Here is a 20,283-nt window from a genome sequence, read left to right on the forward strand (position 1 = left end):
TCCATTACCAGGATCAGGTCAGTCCCCTACCAGGATCAGCCCATTACCAGGATCAGTCCATCACTAGGATAACGCCAGTCCATTCTTAGGATCAGTCCATCACCAAAATCAGGATCAGTCCACTACCAAGATCAGTCCACTACCAGGATCAGTCCATTATCAGGATCAGTCCATTACCAGGATCAGTCCATTACCAGGATCAGTCCATTACCAGGATCAGTCCATCACTACGATCAAGCCATTACCAGGATCAGTCCATTACGAGGAGGAACAGTTAATTCCCAGAATCAGTCGATCACCAAAATCAGGTCAGTCCACTAACAGGATCAGCCCACTACCAAGATAAGTCCATTATCAGGATCAGTCCATCACCAAAATCAGGTCAGTCCACTACCAGGATCAGTCCACTACCAGGATTAGTCCATTACCAGGATCAGTCCATCACCAAATTTAGGTCAGTCCACTACAGGATCAGCCCATTACAGGATCAGTCTACTACAAGGATCAGTCCATCACAAAAATCAGGTCAGTCTACTACGAGCATCAGTCCATTACCAGGATCAGGTCAGTTAACTACCACTCTCAGACCATTACCAGGATCAGTCTATTACCAGGAACAGTTTACTACCAGGATCAGTCCATCACTATGATCAAGCCGGTCCATTCCCAGGATCAGTCCATCACCAAAATCAGGTCAGTCTACTACCAGGATCAGTCCACTACCAGGATCAGTCCATTATCAGGATCAGTCCATTACCAGGATCAGTCCATTATCAGGATCAGTACATCACCAAAATCAGGTCAGTCCACTACCAGGATCAGTCCACTACCAGGATTAGTCCATTACCAGGATCAGTCCATCACCAAATTTTGGTCAGTCCACTACAGGATCAGCCCATTACAGGATCAGTCTACTACAAGGATCAGTCCATCACAAAAATCAGGTCAGTCTACTACGAGCATCAGTCCATTACCAGGATCAGGTCAGTTAACTACCACTCTCAGCCCATTACCAGGATCAGTCTATTACCAGGAACAGTCTACTACCAGGATCAGTCCATCACTATGATCAAGCCGGTCCATTCCCAGGATCAGTCCATCACCAAAATCAGGTCAGTCTACTACCAGGATCAGTCCACTACCAGGATCAGTCCATTACAAGGATCAGTCCATTATCAGGATCAGTCCATCACCAAAATCAGGTCAGTCCAGTACAGGATCAGCCCATTACCACGATCAGTCCACTACCAGCATTAGTCCAATACCAGGATCAGTCTATTACCAGGATCAGTCCACTACCAGGATCAGGTTAGTCCACTACCACTATCAGCCCATTACTAGGATCAGCCCATTACCAGGATCAGTCCACTACCAGGATCAGTCCATCACCAAAAACGGGTCAGGACACTACGAGGATCAGTCCATTACCAGGATCAGTCCATTACCAAAATCAGGTCAGTCCACTACCAGCATCAGTCCATTACCAGGATCAGTCCATTACCAGAATCAGTCCATTACCAGAATCAGTCCATTACCAGAATCAGTCCATCACCAAGATCAAGCCAGTCCATTCCCAGGATCAGTCTACTACCAGGATCAGTCTACTACCAGGATCAGTCCATTATCAGGATCAGTCCATTACCAGGATCAGTCCATTACCAGGATCAGTCCATCACCAAAATCATGTCAGTCCACTACCAGGATCAGTCCATTAAGAGGATCAGTTCATTCCCACAATCGGTCCATCACCAAAATCATGTCAGTCCACTACCAGGATCAGCCCAATACCAGGATCAGTCCATTATCAGGATCAGTCCATTACCAAAATCAGGTCAGTCCACTACAGGATCAATCCACCTACCTGGATCAGTCCATGACCAAAATCAGGTCAGTCCACTACCAGGATCAGCCAATTACCAGGATTAGTCCACCACTAGAATCAAGCCAGTCCATTCCCAGGATCAGTCCACTACCAGGATCAGGCCACTACCAGGATCAGTCCATTACAAGGATCAGTCCATCACCAAGACCAAGCCAGTCCATTCCCAGGATCACTCCATTCCCAGGATCAGTCCACTACCAGGATCAGTCCACTACCAGGATAAGTCCATTAGAAAGGATCAGTCCATCACCAAAATCAGGATCAGTCCACTACCAGCATTAGTCCATCACCAGGATCAGTGACTGATCACCAGGATCAGCCCATTACCAGGATCAGTCCATTACCAAGATCAAGCCAGTCCATTCCCAGGATCAGTCTATCACCAAAATCAGGATTAGTCCACTACCAGGATCAGTCCATTACAAGGATCAGTCCATCACGAAAATCAGGTCCGTCCACTACCAGGATCAGCCCATTACCAGGATCAGTCTATCACCAAGATCAAGCCAGTCCATTCCCAGGATCAGTCTATTCCCAGGATCAGTCCATTCCCAGGATCAGTCCACTACCAGGATCAGTCCACTACCAGGATAAGTCCATTACAAGGATCAGTCCATCACCAAAATCAGGTCCGTCCACTACCAGGATCAGCCCATTACCAGGATCAGTCTATCACCAAGATCAAGCCAGTCCATTCCCAGGATCAGTCTATTCCCAGGATCAGTCCATTCCCAGGATCAGTCCACTACCAGGATCAGTCCACTACCAGGATCAGTCCATTACAAGGATCAGTCCATCACTAAAATCAGGTCCGTCCACTACCAGGATCAGCCCATTACCAAGATCAGTCCATCAACAAGATCAAGCCAGTCCATTCCCAGGATCAGTCCATTACTAGAATCAGCCCATCACCAGGATCAGTCCATTACGAGGATCAGTTCATTCCCAGAATCAGTCCATCACCAAAATCAGGTCATTCTACTAACCAGAATCAGCCCAATACCAGGATCAGTCCATTATCAGGATCAGTCTATCACGAAAATCAGGTCAGTCCAGTACAGGATCAGCCCATTACCAGGATTAGTCCATTCCCAGCATCAGTCCATCACCAAAATCAGGTCAGTCCATTACTAGGATCAGGTCAGTCCACTACCAGCATCAGTCTATTACCAGGATCAGTCCACTACCAGGATCAGTCCATTATCAGGATCAGTCTATCACGAAAATCAGGTTAGTCCACTACAGGATCAGCCCATTACCAGGATCAGTCCATCACCCAAACCAGGTCAGTCTATTACTAGGATCAGGTCAGTCCACTACCAGCATCAGTCTATTACCAGGATCAGTCACACCCAGAGCTGCAGCCATAGTTCTACTGTTCCCCATGCCGTATGCTCCAGTCACATCCAGAGCTGCAGCCATAGTTCTGCTGTTTCCCATGCCCTATTCTCCAGTCACATCCAGGGCTGCAGCCATAGTTCTGGTGTTCCCCCATGCCCTATTCTCCAGTCACAACCGGAGCTGCAGCCATTGTTCTGCTGTTCCCCAATGCCCTATTCTCCAGTCACATCCCGAGCTTCAGCCATAGTTCTGCTGTTTCCCATGCCCTATTCTCTAGTCACATCCAGAGCTGCAGACATAGTTCCGTTGTTCCCCCATCCCCTATGCTCCAGTCACATCCGGAGCTACAGCCATAGTTCCGCTGTTCCCCCATGCCCTATGCTCCAGTCACATCCGGAGCTGCAGCCATTGTTCTGCTGTTCCCCCATGCCCTTTTCTCCAGTCACATCCAGAGCTGCAGCCATAGTTCTGCTGTTTCCTATGCCCTATTCTTCAGTCACATCCGGAGCTGCAGCCATTGTTCTGCTGTTCCCCATGCAGTATGCTCCAGTCACATCCAGAGCTGCAGCCATAGTTCTGCTGTTCCCCCATGCCCTCTACTCCAGTCACATCCAGGGCTGCAGCCATCGTTCTACTGTTCCCCCATCCCTTATGCTCCAGTCACACCCAGAGCTCCAGCCATAGTTCTGCTATTCCCCCATGCCCTCTACTCCAGTCACATCCAGGGCTGCAGCCATCGTTTTGCTGTTCCCCCATGTCCTATGCTCCAGTCACATCCAGAGCTGCAGCCATTGTTCAGCTGTTCCCTCATGCCCTATTCTCCACTCACATCCGGAGCTGCAGCCAGAGTTCTGCTGTTCCCCCATGCCCTATGCTCCAGTCACATCCAGAGCTGAAGCCATAGTTCTGCTGTTCCCCTATGCTCCAGTCACATCCAGAGCTGAAGCCATAGTTCTGCTGTTTCCCCATGCCCTATCCTCCAGTCACACCCAGAGCTGCAGTGATAGTTCTGCTGTTCCCCCATGCCATATGCTCCAGCCACATCCAGAGCTGCAGCCATAGTTCTGCTGTTCCCCTATGCCCTCTACTCCAGTCACATCCAGGGCTGCAGCCATCGTTTTGCTGTTCCCCCATGCCCTATTCTCCAGTCACATCCGGAGCTGCAGCCATAGTTCTGCTGTTTCCCCATGCCTTATGCTCCAGTCACATCCGGAGCTGCAGCCATAGTTCTGCTGTTCCCCCATGCCCTATGCTCCAGTCACATCCAGAGCTGCAGCCATAGTTCTGCTGTTCCCTCATGCCCTATGCTCCAGTCACATCCGGAGCTGCAGCCATAGTTCTGCTGTTCCCCCATGCCCTATGCTCCAGTCACATCCAGAGCTGCAGTCACTGTTGTGTTCTTTATGAGGGGGCGATGAGGTATTGGGGCCCCCGCATCCTGTCAGATGATGAGATTATTCCCAGCGCCTCACACAGGAGCAGTGGTTGCAGGGGGCGGGGCTGAGGCACTCAGGTGTGCACAGGTGTGTGGGCGGGGCTGAGGCACTCAGGTGTGCACAGCTGTGTGGGCGGGGCTGCTCAGACAGGTGAGCGTGTGACACCCAGGAAGTGACTGCCCTGATATCAGGTAGGGGAGCGGGGGTGCAGTAGAGTGTAAGCTCTGCTGGTCGGTCTGTTTTCCTGCAATCTGAAGAAGAGGATGTGAAGCCTGGAGAAAGGGCAAAGGTGAGAAGGACACATTGTAACGACATCCAGCGGTGATACCCTGCAGATTATTACACCTCTGACCCCTCCAGAGATCTGCAGAACATCGCTCCATCCTCTCTACCTCCTGACAGGTACATAGTGATATATCCTGCAGATTATTACACCTCTGACCCTCCCAGAGATCTGCAGCACATTGCTCTGTCCTCTCACCCTCCTGACAGGTACATAGTAATATATCCTGCAGATTATTACACCTCTGACCCTCCCAGAGATCTGCAGCACATTGCTCTGTCCTCTCTACCTCCTGACAGGTACATAGTGATATATCCTGCAGATTATTACACCTCTGACCCTCCCAGAGATCTGCAGAACATCGCTCTATCTACTCTACCTCCTGACAGGTACATAGTGATATATCCTGCAGATTATTACACCTCTGACCTCTCTAGAGATCTGCAGCACATCGCTCTGTCCTCTCTACCTCCTGACAGGTACATAGTGATATATCCTGCAGATTATTACACCTCTGACCCCTCCAGAGATCTGCAGAACATCGCTCTGTCCTCTCTACCTCCTGACAGGTACATAGTGATATATCCTGCAGATTATTACACCTCTGACCTCTCTAGAGATCTGCAGCACATCGCTCTGTCCTCTCTACCTCCTGACAGGTACATAGTGATATATCCTGCAGATTATTACACCTCTGACCCCTCCAGAGATCTGCAGAACATCGCTCTGTCCTCTCTACCTCCTGACAGGTACATAGTGATATATCCTGCAGATTATTACACCTCTGACCCCTCCAGAGATCTGCAGAACATCGCTCTGTCCTCTCTACCTCCTGACAGGTACATAGTGATATATCCTGCAGATTATTACACCTCTGACCCCTCCAGAGATCTGCAGAACATTGCTCTGTCCTCTCTACCTTCTACAAGTACATAGTGATATATCCTGCAGATTATTACACCTCTGACCCTCCCAGAGATCTGCAGAACATTGCTCTGTCCGCTCACCCTCCTGACAGATACATAGTGATATATCCTGCAGATCATTACACCTCTAACCTCTCTAGCAAACTGCAGAACATTGCTCTGTCCTCTCACCCTCATACATAGTACTGTATCCTGAAGATGATTACACCTGTAGATCTGCAGAACATCGCTCTGTCCTCTCTACCTCCTGACAGGTACATAGTGATATATCCTGCAGATTATTACGCCTCTGACCCCTGCAGAGATCTGCAGAACATTGCTCTGTCCTCTAACCCTTCTGACAGGTACATAGTGATATATCCTGCAGATTATTACACCTCTGACCTCTCTAGCGATATGCAGAACATTGCACTGTCCTCTCTACCTCCTGACAGGTACATAGTGAAATATCCTGCAGATTATTACACCTCTGACCTCTCTAGCGATCTGCAGAACATTGCTCTGTCCTCTCTACCTCCTGACAGATGCATAGTGATATATCCTGCAGATCATTACACCTCTGACCTCTCTAGCGATCTGCAGAACATCGCTCTGTCCTCTCTACCTTCTGACAGGTACATAGTGATATATCCTGCAGATGATTACACCTGTAGACATGCAGAGCATTGCTCTTTTCCTCAGGATGGCGTCTCCTGCTCGGCCTCTGACTGACCTGGACTTCGGCTCCGGGTGCCGCATTGAGGAGCTGAATAAACTGCTGGAGGAGCTGGAGCGGCGGGGGAGCCTCGCTCTGCAGGGGAAGGAGGTCGTCCAGAGCTGTGTGCAGGCCAAGGACCTCGTCTTCTCCCTCATAGGTGGGTACCAGGAGAAGACCTCCCCCGAGGAGGGAGTGGGGGCGGAGCCATGGCTACTGGACGAGGTGATGGGAGAATTCCCCTGGATGAGGGATTAGGTATAACTCTCATCGTTACATGGGGATGGTGGGAGGCGCCAGGGTCGGATGCAGTGGTGGACCTCAGAGACCCCGATAACCCTCCAGAGCCCCCCTGGACCACACACTGACCCCCGCTCCAGCGTCTCCCCACCACCCTAGCTTTAATGGGGGGGGGGGGGGGGCTTCTGTAGCCGCTTAGTATACCCCGCTCACATGATGGGGGTTATTACTTCTCCTCTTTCTCTTGCAGCGGAGGTCCATCCCCTGCCGTCCCCCAGCACGTTCCTCCTCCTGGCGGGCGGCCTGTGCTCCGGATCCCTGGACGTCTCTCCCACAGATTTGGGGTCCCCCTCGCCCTTTGTCTGCCCCTCCGTTTCTTACACCCTCCTGGTGCCCGTTATCCGCCTCCCATCCGCCAGCCTCCTTGAACAATCCAGGCCATGCTGCTGTCTCCTGCCCTCCTCCACCTGGGCGCTGGCCCCCTCCGCCTCACATATCTCCCCCCATGAGGTGGCCCTGTGGTTCAGTGGGGCCCTCCTGTCGGTGGTGTCCAGCCTCTGGGAGTCTCCTCTGCCCCTGTCCTTGGAGCGGGCCGAGCCCTGGGGTAACGGCCTCTCCGTCCTCCTGTCCACCCCCACTCTGTTCATTCGCTTTGACCTTGTCCCTGTGGTCGAGGTCCAGGGTTGGCCCCCAGGGGCCCAGTACCTGGATGACTGGGGAGTGGAGGATGGACTACCTAAGGTCTTCCACCTCTTCCCCTGGGGTCCTGGTGGGCAGTGGAGGGTGGGCTTCCCTGGTGTGGAGCTGAACATGAGGAGGCTCCTGCACCCTGCCCTCTCCCGGACCCTCAGAGGCTGTAACGCTGTCCTGGAGGACATCCTGCAGGAGGATGGGGCCCCGGGGCCCTATGTGGTGTGGGTGACCATCCTGCAGGCCTGTCAGAGGCTGCCGCGGGGCTACTTGAGTCAGGGCCACAATGCAGCCTTGTGCTTTCTGGGGCTCCTGGAGGAGCTGTCCCGCTTGTTCCTCAGGGGGTCCTGTCCTAACCCCTTCCTGCCTGGATGTGACCTCCTGGGAGGCACCCAGGGGCCCCGCCTGGCACGACGCATCTCCGAGGTCAGGGCCCACCCAGCCAGATACCTGCGGGCAGCGATCAGAGAGGCCAAGGAGGTGGTGAAAGGGGGCGACAAGGGGGAGAAGGAGGAGGCCGAGGAGGAGAGAGGATCGGGGTGCTACCCCAGCTAGTGCATCGTCCTGTGTAGCAGAGCCGAAGTCACCTGTTACATGGGACTGCAGGTGACATCAGCTACATTACCTGTACTCTGTTATCTGGGTGTTACATGGGACTGCTGGTGACATCTACTACATTACCTGTACTCTGTTATCTGGGTGTTACATGGGACTGCCGGTGACATCTACTACATTACCTGTACTCGGTTATCTGTGGTGTTACATGGGACTGCCGGTGACATCTACTACATTACCTGTACTCGGTTATCTGTGGTGTTACATGGGACTGCCGGTGACATCTACTACATTACCTGTACTCTGTTATCTGTGGTGTTACATGGGACTGCCGGTGACATCAGCTACATTACCTGTACTCTGTTATCTGTGGTGTTACATGGGACTGCCGGTGACATCAGCTACATTACCTGTACTCGGTTATCTGTGGTGTTACATGGGACTGCCGCTCTCTGTACTGGAGGAGTTGTCCCGCTGTACATATTATCTTCAGGAATTAAATTCAGCTCTGCTACAACAACCTGGAGCCGGTTATGATGTGTTGAATGCTCTGCAGAGTGAGGGGTTGGTGCTGCGATGCTCTGCACGTCATGTCTGCTTATGCACCAGTATTATGTGTGGACATGTTGTCTGCAGCAGAGCATTGCGTCATTAACCCCTGCTGTGCTGAAGTCCTGCAGAGGGGCTCGTGTGATGGATTCCCCTCACGTCCGGCACACGCTGATCAATTCTGTGATTAGCTCGGTGCTGGCGGCGGGGCGTATATATTATATCTACAGGGGACACGCCCGTAATCTGCAGATCTCACAGGATGGAGATGTGTGGAGCGGCCCAAGGACACCGGATCCTTGATGAGACGTCATGTCTTCTATAGGTCCCAGACACAGATCCCACCCTGCCTATAGATCCCGATGTAGATGCCACACAAAGACCTCACCCTGTCTATAGATCCCTGGTGTCTACAGATCCCAATGTAGATGCCACACATGGATCCCTGGTGTCTACAGATCCCAATGTAGATGCCACACATGGATCCCTGGTGTCTACAGATCCCAATGTAGATGCCACACATAGATCCCCGGTGTCTACAGATCCTAATGTAGATGCCACACATAGATCCCTGGTGTCTGATTCCCAATGTAGATGCCACACATAGATCCCTGGTGTCTACAGATCCCAATGTAGATGCCACACATAGATCCCCGGTGTCTACAGATCCCAATGTAGATGCCACACATAGATCCCCGGTGTCTACAGATCCCAATGCAGATGCCACACATAGATCCCTGGTGTCTACACATCCCAATGTAGATGCCACACATAGATCCCTGGTGTCTACAGATCCCAATATAGATGCCACACATAGATCCCCGGTGTCTACACATCCCAATGTAGATGCCACACATAGATCCCCGGTGTCTACAGATCCCAATGCAGATGCCACACATAGATCCCTGGTGTCTACACATCCCAATGTAGATGCCACACATAGATCCCTGGTGTCTACAGATCCCAATATAGATGCCACACATAGATCCCCGGTGTCTACACATCCCAATGTAGATGCCACACATAGATCCCTGGTGTCTACAGATCCCAATGTAGATGCCACACATAGATCCCTGGTGTCTACAGATCCCAATGTAGATGCCACACATAGATCCCTGGTGTCTACACATCCCAATGTAGATGCCACACATAGATCCCTGGTGTCTACAGATCCCAATGTAGATGCCACACATACAGTAGATCCCATTATAGATACTATTCCTGCTTTCATTTCATAGGTCTACAAAACCCCTTTAAAGACCAATTTAAGGTGCAGTTTCTATAATGTCCTTATAGATCCCACCCTGGCTATAGATCTGGTGTCTAGAACTCCACATTAAGATTACACGTATAGAAATCGCCATTATAGATCCCGAGTTTACCAATGGTATCGGTCCATGGATTCCGCTACAGAGCCCACTCTGCCTATACATCTCCAGTGTCTATAGATCCCACTCTCTGCCATGAGTGCCTATAGATCTTCCATATCTACAGATCCAATTATGTCACCCTGCCTATAGCTCTCAAATGTCCATATTAAATACTGAGCTTGGCTATACAGTAGATCTCCATTATCTACAGATCTTGTTAAAGATCCCACTCTTGTACACTGCTCCAGCCTCAACTGATTCTTGTTATAGATCTTGGTCCTGCCTAAAGATCTCGGTCTACAGATTTCCCCCCCCCCCCCCCCCCCCCCCCCAAAATAGATTCTTAGCTTGCCCATAAATCTTCAGTGTCTGTGTCCCTACTGTAGATCCTAGACCTGTCTATAGATCTCCAGTCCAGCACCGATCCCCTATTAGCGATTCCAGGGCTTTCCTATAAATTTGCACTGTTTACAAATCCCTGCTATAGATCCTGGGCCTGTCTATAGACCCCCTGGGATATACAGATCCCTGCTATAGATCCTGGGGTTGTCTATAGACCCCCCGGGATATACAGATCCCTGCTATAGATCCTGGGGTTGTCTATAGACCCCCCGGGATATAAAGATCCCTGCTATAGATCCTGGGCCTGTCTATAGACCTCCGGGATATACAGATCCCTGCTATAGATCCTGGGCCTGTCTATAGACCTCCGGGATATACAGATCCCTGCTATAGATCCTGGGCCTGTCTATAGACCCCCCGGGATATACAGATCCCTGCTATAGATCCTGGGCCTGTCTACAGACCTCCGGGATATACAGATCCCTGCTATAGATCCTGGGCCTGTCTATAGACCCCCCCCGGGATATACAGATCCCTGCTATAGATCATAAGGCCTGTCTATAGACCCCCCGGGATATACAGATCCCTGCTATAGATCCTGGGCCTGTCTATAGACCTCCGGGATATACAGATCCCTGCTATAGATCCTGGGCCTGTCTATAGACCCCCCCGGGATATACAGATCCCTGCTATAGATCATAAGGCCTGTCTATAGACCCCCCGGGATATACAGATCCCTGCTATAGATCCTGGGCCTGTCTATAGACCCCCCGGGATATACAGATCCCTGCTATAGATCCTGGGCCTGTCTATAGACCTCCGGGATATACAGATCCCTGCTATAGATCCTGGGCCTGTCTACAGACCTCCGGGATATACAGATCCCTGCTATAGATCATAAGGCCTGTCTATAGACCCCCCCCGGGATATACAGATCCCTGCTATAGATCCTGGGCCTGTCTATAGACACCAAGGTCTCTACCATCCACCATCTTGGAGGATGGAAGAGGATCGCAGTGGAACCTGTGAAGATCCAGTGATCTCCATGCCCAAGAGCGGTAAGGCCGTGCTGGACAATAATGGCTGACACAGAATATGGGCACTTTGGTTGCCAGCAGTTTAGACATTAATGGCGGTGTGTGGAGGTATTTTGAGGACACGCCCAATTTACATACAAGCTACAAAGTATATAGGGTGGACTCTTTGGGCAGGTACCGTGTATAGGGGTGGACTCTCCTTGGGCAGGTACTGTGTATAGGGGTGGACTCACCTTGAGCAGGTACCGTCTATAGGGGTGGACTCGCCTTGGGCAGGTAGCGTCTATAGGGGTGGACCCGCCTTGGGCAGGTAGCGTCTATAGGGGTGGACTCGCCTTGGGCAGGTACCGTCTATAGGGGTGGACTCGCCATGGGCAGGTACCGTCTATAGGGGTGGGCTCGCCTTGGGCAGGTACCGTCTATAGGGGTGGACTCGCCTTGGGCAGGCACCGTCTATAGGGGTGGACTCGCCTTGGGCAGGCACCGTCTATAGGGGTGGACCCGCCTTGGGCAGGCACCGTCTATAGGGGTGGACTCGCCTTGGGCAGGTACCGTCTATAGGGGTGGACCCGCTCTGGGCAGGTACCGTCTATAGGGGTGGACCCGCCCTGGGCAGGTACCGTCTATAGGGGTGGACCCGCCTTGGGCAGGCACCGTCTATAGGGGTGGACTCGCCTTGGGCAGGCACCGTCTATAGGGGTGGACTCGCCTTGGGCAGGTAGCGTCTATAGGGGTGGACTCGCCTTGGGCAGGTAGCGTCTATAGGGGTGGACTCGCCTTGGGCAGGTAGCGTCTATAGGGGTGGACCCGCCTTGGGCAGGTAGCGTCTATAGGGGTGGACCCGCCTTGGGCAGGTAGCGTCTATAGGGGTGGACCCGCCTTGGGCAGGTACCGTCTATAGGGGTGGACCCGCCTTGGGTAGGTACCGTCTATAGGGGTGGACCCGCCCTGGGCAGGTACCGTCTATAGGGGTGGACCCGCCTTGGGCAGGTAGCGTCTATAGGGGTGGACCCGCCTATTTTGCTAGTGGCTTACAGATCCTGCCTACAAAGTCTCCCAGTAACAGATCCCCTTTATTGATGGATCTCCTGTCCACAGAGCCACCATTTACAGAAGCTGAACTTGCCTGTCTATCTCCAGTGTAGATGGATTCCATTGTAGATCCAACCCTTCCTATAGATCTCGTGTCCACCGATCCACATGATAGATTCCGAACATTCCAACAGATCTCCAGTGTCCGGGGATACCATTATAGATCCCTGTCCTACTACAATTTCATAGGTCTACAAAACCCCCATTATAGAAAATGTATATAAGTAGATCTTCCATGAAGATGGATGTAAGTATAGATCTCACCCTCCTTATAGATCTGTGTGTATAGATCCCACTGTGGAGTCCAGGCATTTCAGGGTCCTTGGGTCTCATTGTAGATCATGGGCTTGCTTTAAGGTCCCATGTGTACAGATCTCCATTATCCCATGTGTACCAATGGCTTTCCAGTATCTGCAGATGTTGGATACAGAACACACACAAATCTGTAATGTCTAATGGATCTCTAGTATAGATACTGGGAATCCCTTTGATCTCCTATCCAGGAAAAGATCCTTAACTATTCATTACACACATTTCCAGTATATAGTAAATCCCGAGCTTGCCTATAGATCACCAGCCTCTATTCTCATTAAAGATCCTGAGCCTGCCTGGAGATCACCAGTCTCATATATATCCTGAGCCTGCCTGGAGATCGCCAGACTCTACTCCTGTTATAGATCCTGAGCCTGCCTGTAGATCACCAGTCTCATATATATCCTGAGCCTGCCTGGAAATCACCAGACTCTACTCCTGTTATAGATCCTGAGCCTGCCTGTAGATCACCAGCCTTTATTCCCATTATAGATCCTGAGCTTGCTTATAGATCACCAGCTTCTATTACCATAGTAGATCCTGAGCCTGCCTGTAGATCACGAGCTTCTATTACCATAGTAGATCCTGAGCCTGCCTGTAGGTCTCCGGCATCTATTACCATAGTAGATCCTGAGCCTGCCTGTAGATCACCAGCTTCTATTACCATAGTAGATCCTGAGCCTGCCTGTAGATCACCGGCTTCTATTACCATAGTAGATCCTGAGCCTGCCTGTAGATCACCAGCTTCTATTACCGTAGTAGATCCTGAGCCTGCCTGTAGATCACAGCTTCTATTACCGTAGTAGATCCTGAGCCTGTCTGTAGATCACCAGCTTCTATTACCGTAGTAGATCCTGAGCCTGCCTGTAGATCACCAGCTTCTATTACCGTAGTAGATCCTGAGCCTGCCTGTAGATCACCGGCTTCTATTACCATAGTAGATCCTGAGCCTGCCTGTAGATCACCAGCTTCTATTACCGTAGTAGATCCTGAGCCTGCCTGTAGATCACAGCTTCTATTACCGTAGTAGATCCTGAGCCTGTCTGTAGATCACCAGCTTCTATTACCGTAGTAGATCCTGAGCCTGCCTGTAGATCACCAGCTTCTATTACCGTAGTAGATCCTGAGCCTGCCTGTAGATCACCAGCTTCTATTACCATAGTAGATCCTGAGCCTGCCTGTAGATCACCAGCTTCTATTACCATAGTAGATCCTGAGCCTGTCTGTAGATCACCAGCTTCTATTACCGTAGTAGATCCGGAGCCAGCCTGTAGATCACCGGCTTCTATTACCATAGTAGATCCTGAGCCTGCCTGTAGATCACAGCTTCTATTACCGTAGTAGATCCTGAGCCTGCCTGTAGATCACAGCTTCTATTACCATAGTAGATCCTGAGCCTGCCTGTAGATCACAGCTTCTATTACCGTAGTAGATCCTGAGCCTGCCTGTAGATCACCGGCTTCTATTACCATAGTAGATCCGGAGCCAGCCTGTAGATCCAGTCTAACTACAAATCCCAGGCTCTAGATCACATACGTACATCTAGATCTCCACGTCAAAGAGATCCACTTATAAATCCTGTATATAAGAGGACCCTTCCCCGCTCCTGCCAGGTTTAATAGCTCCGTGCATCCCCATGTAATGCCCATCCCGGAGCCTCTAGTCTTACGGCTCTATGTTCTGCCGTTATTATTCCTGCTAGAAGTTATGAATGAATGGCTAGCAGTCTGCAGTAAGGGCACAGAGGGGCGGTAACCAGGTGGGGGCGTGTCCCTGCACAGTCTGACTCGATCCAATCAGTGCTGCCACTTTCAGACTGTGCAAGGACACGCCCCCACCTGGTTACCGCCCCCTCTGTGCCCTTACTGCAGACTGCTAGAGCAGCATAGAGCCATAGGAGTAGAGTCTCCAGGGGAGGGGAGCGGAGAGAGGACCTCTCTAACCATAGAGCCTCAGCCTGGACTGTGTGGATCTACAGGCAGCGGATCTCGTGGCTATAGGACTGTCTATCCACCCCCAGTACAGATCTGACCTATAGATCTCCTGCTGTACGGGTGGGGCTCTTCCTCTATAAGCCCCGTGCACACAGGAGATCCAGCAGATGTACACAACAGATGCACCGCCATACACAGAGACTGCCGATGGGACGGGCCCCCAAGATGGAAGAGGGGCCCCGAGACGTCCCTCACCTGCCTGTAGATAAGGACTGGGGTCCCAACATGGAAAAGGGGCCCGAGACGTCTATCACATGCCTGTGGATAAGGACTGGGCCCCCAACATGGAAAAGGGGCCCCCGAGACGTCTCTAACCTGCCTGTGGATAAGGACTGGGCCCCCAACATGGAAAAGGGGCCCCGAGACGTCCCTCACCTGCCTGTAGATAAGGACCGGGCCCCCAACATGGAAAAGGGGCCCCGAGACGTCCATCACATGCCTGTGGATAAGGACTGGGCCCCAACATGGAAAAGGGGCCCAGAGACGTCTCTAACCTGCCTGTGGATAAGGACTGGGCCCCCAACATGGAAAAGGGGCCCGAGACGTCTCTAACCTGCCTGTGGATAAGGACTGGGCCCCCAACATGGAAAAGGGGCCCCGAGATGTCCCTCACATGCCTGTGGATAAGGACTGGGCCCCAAACATGGAAAAGGAGCCCCGAAATGTCCCTCACCTGCCTGTGGATAAGGACTGGGCCCCCAACATGGAAAAGGGGCCCCGAAATGTCCCTCACCTGCCTGTGGATAAGGACTGGGCCCCCAACATGGAAGAGGGGCCCCGAGATGTCCCTCACCTGCCTGTGGATAAGGACTGGGCCCCCAACATGGAAGAGGGGCCCCGAGATGTCCCTCACCTGCCTGTGGATAAGGACTGGGCCCCCAACATGGAAGAGGGGCCCCGAGATGTCCCTCACCTGCCTGTGGATAAGGACTGGGCCCCCAACATGGAAGAGGGGCCCCGAAATGTCCCTCACATGGCTGTGGATAAGGACTGGGCCCCGAGATGTCCCTCACCTGACTGTGACCCCAGACATGAGGAAGACGCTGGCACAGACATCACTCCCTGCTGTCCTTCTGCGCGGCTCAGCTCTGCCAAACTGGCCCCGGCCCAACCTGAAAGTACAATATAATAAATGTGTCACCGAGGAGACGGCGCAATGTGGTGACGATACAGCAGTGCCAGAGTGCGCAGGGGAGCCAGATGGTGTAGTGTAGAGGAGTGTGTGTGAGGACGGTACAGGAATAGTAGATACAGGAGGAGGTGTAGTGTAGAGGAGTGTGTGTGAGGACGGTACAGGAATAGTAGATACAGGAGGAGGTGTAGTGTAGAGGAGTGTGTGTGAGGACGGTACAGGAATAGTAGATACAGGAGGAGGTGTAGTGTAGAGGAGTGTGTGTGAGGACGGTACAGGAATAGTAGATACAGGAGGAGGTGTAGTGTAGAGGAGTGTGTGTGAGGACGTACAGGAATAGTAGATACAGGAGGAGGTGTAGTGTAGAGGAGTGTGTGTGAGGACGGTACAGGAATAGTAGATACAGGAGGAGGTGTAGTGTAGAGGAGTGTGTGTGAGGACAGTACAGGAATAGTAGATACAGGAGGAGGTGTAGTGTAGTGTAGAGGAGTGTGTGTGAGGACGGTACAGGAATAGTAGATACAGGAGGAGGTGTAGTGTAGAGGAGTGTGTGTGAGGACGGTACAGGAATAGTAGATACAGGAGGAGGTGTAGTGTAGAGGAGTGTGTGTGAGGACGGTACAGGAATAGTAGATACAGGAGGAGGTGTAGTGTAGAGGAGTGTGTGTGAGGACTGTACAGGAATAGTAGATACAGGAGGAGGTGTAGTGTAGAGGAGTGTGTGTGAGGACGGTACAGGAATAGTAGATACAGGAGGAGGGGTAGTGTAGTGTAGAGGAGTGTGTGTGAGGACGGTACAGGAATAGTAGATACAGGAGGAGGTGTAGTGTAGAGGAGTGTGTGTGAGGACTGTACAGGAATAGTAGATACAGGAGGAGGTGTAGTGTAGAGGAGTGTGTGTGAGGACAGTACAGGAATAGTAGATACAGGAGGAGGTGTAGTGTAGAGGAGTGTGTGTGAGGACGGTACAGGAATAGTAGATACAGGAGGAGGTGTAGTGTAGAGGAGTGTGTGTGAGGACGGTACAGGAATAGTAGATACAGGAGGAGGTGTAGTGTAGAGGAGTGTGTGTGAGGACGGTACAGGAATAGTAGATACAGGAGGAGGTGTAGTGTAGAGGAGTGTGTGTGAGGACGGTACAGGAATAGTAGATACAGGAGGAGGTGTAGTGTAGAGGAGTGTGTGTGAGGACGGTACAGGAATAGTAGATACAGGAGGAGGTGTAGTGTAGAGGAGTGTGTGTGAGGACAGTACAGGAATAGTAGATACAGGAGGTGTAGTGTAGAGGAGTGTGTGTGAGGACGGTACAGGAATAGTAGATACAGGAGGAGGTGTAGTGTAGAGGAGTGTGTGTGAGGACGGTACAGGAATAGTAGATACAGGAGGAGGTGTAGTGTAGAGGAGTGTGTGTGAGGACGGTACAGGAATAGTAGATACAGGAGGAGGTGTAGTGTAGAGGAGTGTGTGTGAGGACGGTACAGGAATAGTAGATACAGGAGGAGGTGTAGTGTAGAGGAGTGTGTGTGAGGACGGTACAGGAATAGTAGATACAGGAGGAGGTGTAGTGTAGAGGAGTGTGTGTGAGGACGGTACAGGAATAGTAGATACAGGAGGTGAAGTGTAGAGGAGTGTGTGTGAGGACGGTACAGGAATAGTAGATACAGGAGGAGGTGTAGTGTAGAGGAGTGTGTGTGAGGACGGTACAGGAATAGTAGATACAGGAGGAGGTGTAGTGTAGAGGAGTGTGTGTGAGGACGGTACAGGAATAGTAGATACAGGAGGTGTAGTGTAGAGGAGTGTGTGTGAGGACGGTACAGGAATAGTAGATACAGGAGGAGGTGTAGTGTAGAGGAGTGTGTGTGAGGACGGTACAGGAATAGTAGATACAGGAGGTGTAGTGTAGAGGAGTGTGTGTGAGGACGGTACAGGAGTAGTAGATACAGGAGGAGGTGTAGTGTAGAGGAGTGTGTGTGAGGACGGTACAGGAATAGTAGATACAGGAGGAGGTGTAGTGTAGAGGAGTGTGTGTGAGGACAGTACAGGAATAGTAGATACAGGAGGTGTAGTGTAGAGGAGTGTGTGTGAGGACGGTACAGGAATAGTAGATACAGGAGGAGGTGTAGTGTAGAGGAGTGTGTGTGAGGACGGTACAGGAATAGTAGATACAGGAGGTGAAGTGTAGAGGAGTGTGTGTGAGGACGGTACAGGAATAGTAGATACAGGAGGAGGTGTAGTGTAGAGGAGTGTGTGTGAGGACGGTACAGGAATAGTAGATACAGGAGGAGGTGTAGTGTAGAGGAGTGTGTGTGAGGACGGTACAGGAATAGTAGATACAGGAGGTGTAGTGTAGAGGAGTGTGTGTGAGGACGGTACAGGAATAGTAGATACAGGAGGAGGTGTAGTGTAGAGGAGTGTGTGTGAGGACGGTACAGGAATAGTAGATACAGGAGGAGGTGTAGTGTAGAGAAGTGTGTGTGAGGACGGTACAGGAATAGTAGATACAGGAGGAGGTGTAGTGTTGAGGAGTGTGTGTGAGGACAGTACAGGAATAGTAGATACAGGAGGAGGTGTAGTGTAGAGGAGTGTGTGTGAGGACGGTACAGGAATAGTAGATACAGGAGGAGGTGTAGTGTAGAGGAGTGTGTGTGAGGACGGTACAGGAATAGTAGATACAGGAGGTGTAGTGTAGAGGAGTGTGTGTGAGGACGGTACAGGAATAGTAGATACAGGAGGAGGTGTAGTGTAGAGGAGTGTGTGTGAGGACGGTACAGGAATAGTAGATACAGGAGGTGTAGTGTAGAGGAGTGTGTGTGAGGAGGGTACAGGAATAGTAGATACAGGAGGAGGTGTAGTGTAGAGGAGTGTGTGTGAGGACGGTACAGGAATAGTAGATACAGGAGGTGTAGTGTAGAGGAGTGTGTGTGAGGACGGTACAGGAATAGTAGATACAGGAGGAGGTGTAGTGTTGAGGAGTGTGTGTGAGGACGGTACAGGAATAGTAGATACACGATGGAGGTGTAGTGTAGAGGAGTGTGTGTGAGGACGGTACAGGAATAGTAGATACAGGAGGAGGTGTAGTGTAGAGGAGTGTGTGTGAGGACGGTACAGGAATAGTAGATACAGGAGGTGTAGTGTAGAGGAGTGTGTGTGAGGACTGTACAGGAATAGTAGATACAGGAGGAGGTGTAGTGTAGAGGAGTGTGTGTGAGGACGGTACAGGAATAGTAGATACAGGAGGTGAAGTGTAGAGGAGTGTGTGTGAGGACGGTACAGGAATAGTAGATACAGGAGGAGGTGTAGTGTAGAGGAGTGTGTGTGAGGACGGTACAGGAATAGTAGATACAGGAGGAGGTGTAGTGTAGAGGAGTGTGTGTGAGGACGGTACAGGAATAGTAGATACAGGAGGTGTAGTGTAGAGGAGTGTGTGTGAGGACGGTACAGGAATAGTAGATACAGGAGGTGTAGTGTAGAGGAGTGTGTGTGAGGACGGTACAGGAATAGTAGATACAGGAGGAGGTGTAGTGTAGAGGAGTGTGTGTGAGGACGGTACAGGAATAGTAGATACAGGAGGAGGTGTAGTGTAGAGAAGTGTGTGTGAGGACGGTACAGGAATAGTAGATACAGGAGGAGGTGTAGTGTAGAGGAGTGTGTGTGAGGACAGTACAGGAATAGTAGATACAGGAGGAGGTGTAGTGTAGAGGAGTGTGTGTGAGGACGGTACAGGAATAGTAGATACAGGAGGAGGTGTAGTGTAGAGGAGTGTGTGTGAGGACGGTACAGGAATAGTAGATACAGGAGGAGGTGTAGTGTAGAGGAGTGTGTGTGAGGACAGTACAGGAATAGTAGATACAGGAGGTGTAGTGTAGAGGAGTGTGTGTGAGGACAGTACAGGAATAGTAGATACAGGAGGAGGTGTAGTGTTGAGGAGTGTGTGTGAGGACAGTACAGGAATAGTAGATACAGGAGGAGGTGTAGTGTAGAGGAGTGTGTGTGAGGACGGTACAGGAATAGCAGATACAGGAGGAGGTGTAGTGTAGAGGAGTGTGTGTGAGGACGGTACAGGAATAGTAGATACAGGAGGTGTAGTGTAGAGGAGTGTGTGTGAGGAGGGTACAGGAATAGTAGATACAGGAGGTGGTGTAGTGTAGAGAAGTGTGTGTGAGGACAGTACAGGAATAGTAGATACAGGAGGAGGTGTAGTGTTGAGGAGTGTGTGTGAGGACGGTACAGGAATAGTAGATACACGATGGAGGTGTAGTGTAGAGGAGTGTGTGTGAGGACGGTACAGGAATAGTAGATACAGGAGGAGGTGTAGTGTAGAGGAGTGTGTGTGAGGACAGTACAGGAATAGTAGATACAGGAGGAGGTGTAGTGTAGAGGAGTGTGTGTGAGGACGGTACAGGAATAG

The 20,283-nt window shown here is 51.1% G+C and overlaps 1 protein-coding gene and 1 long non-coding RNA gene across 3 annotated transcripts; one reads left to right on the forward strand and one right to left on the reverse strand.

Annotated features, from left to right (window-relative positions):
• The first annotated feature begins 4,817 nt into the window (after nucleotides 1-4,817).
• Nucleotides 4,818-8,109, forward strand: TMEM102 (transmembrane protein 102). Of its 2 annotated transcripts, none has more exons than XM_040415369.1 (3): nucleotides 4,818-4,948; nucleotides 6,550-6,722; nucleotides 7,053-8,109. In XM_040415369.1, exons 2-3 carry the CDS (start codon nucleotides 6,551-6,553, stop codon nucleotides 8,045-8,047), a joined length of 1,167 nt encoding a protein of 388 aa, XP_040271303.1. In that variant the 5' UTR covers nucleotides 4,818-4,948; nucleotide 6,550; the 3' UTR covers nucleotides 8,048-8,109. The 2 variants fall into 2 exon arrangements, with proteins under 2 accessions (XP_040271303.1, XP_040271304.1); XM_040415370.1 differs by having other exon boundaries at nucleotides 4,824-5,061.
• Nucleotides 8,110-8,319: 210 nt separating this feature from the next.
• Nucleotides 8,320-9,368, reverse strand: LOC120986690. Its single transcript, XR_005775743.1, has 2 exons — nucleotides 9,200-9,368; nucleotides 8,320-9,048 (listed from the first exon to the last, which is right to left on the reverse strand). It is a non-coding gene; the product is annotated as an uncharacterized LOC120986690 (long non-coding RNA).
• Between the last annotated feature and the right edge of the window lie 10,915 nt (nucleotides 9,369-20,283).

The sequence above is a fragment of the Bufo bufo genome, chromosome 1 (assembly GCF_905171765.1).
Source record: "Bufo bufo chromosome 1, aBufBuf1.1, whole genome shotgun sequence".
Taxonomy (NCBI): domain Eukaryota; kingdom Metazoa; phylum Chordata; class Amphibia; order Anura; family Bufonidae; genus Bufo; species Bufo bufo.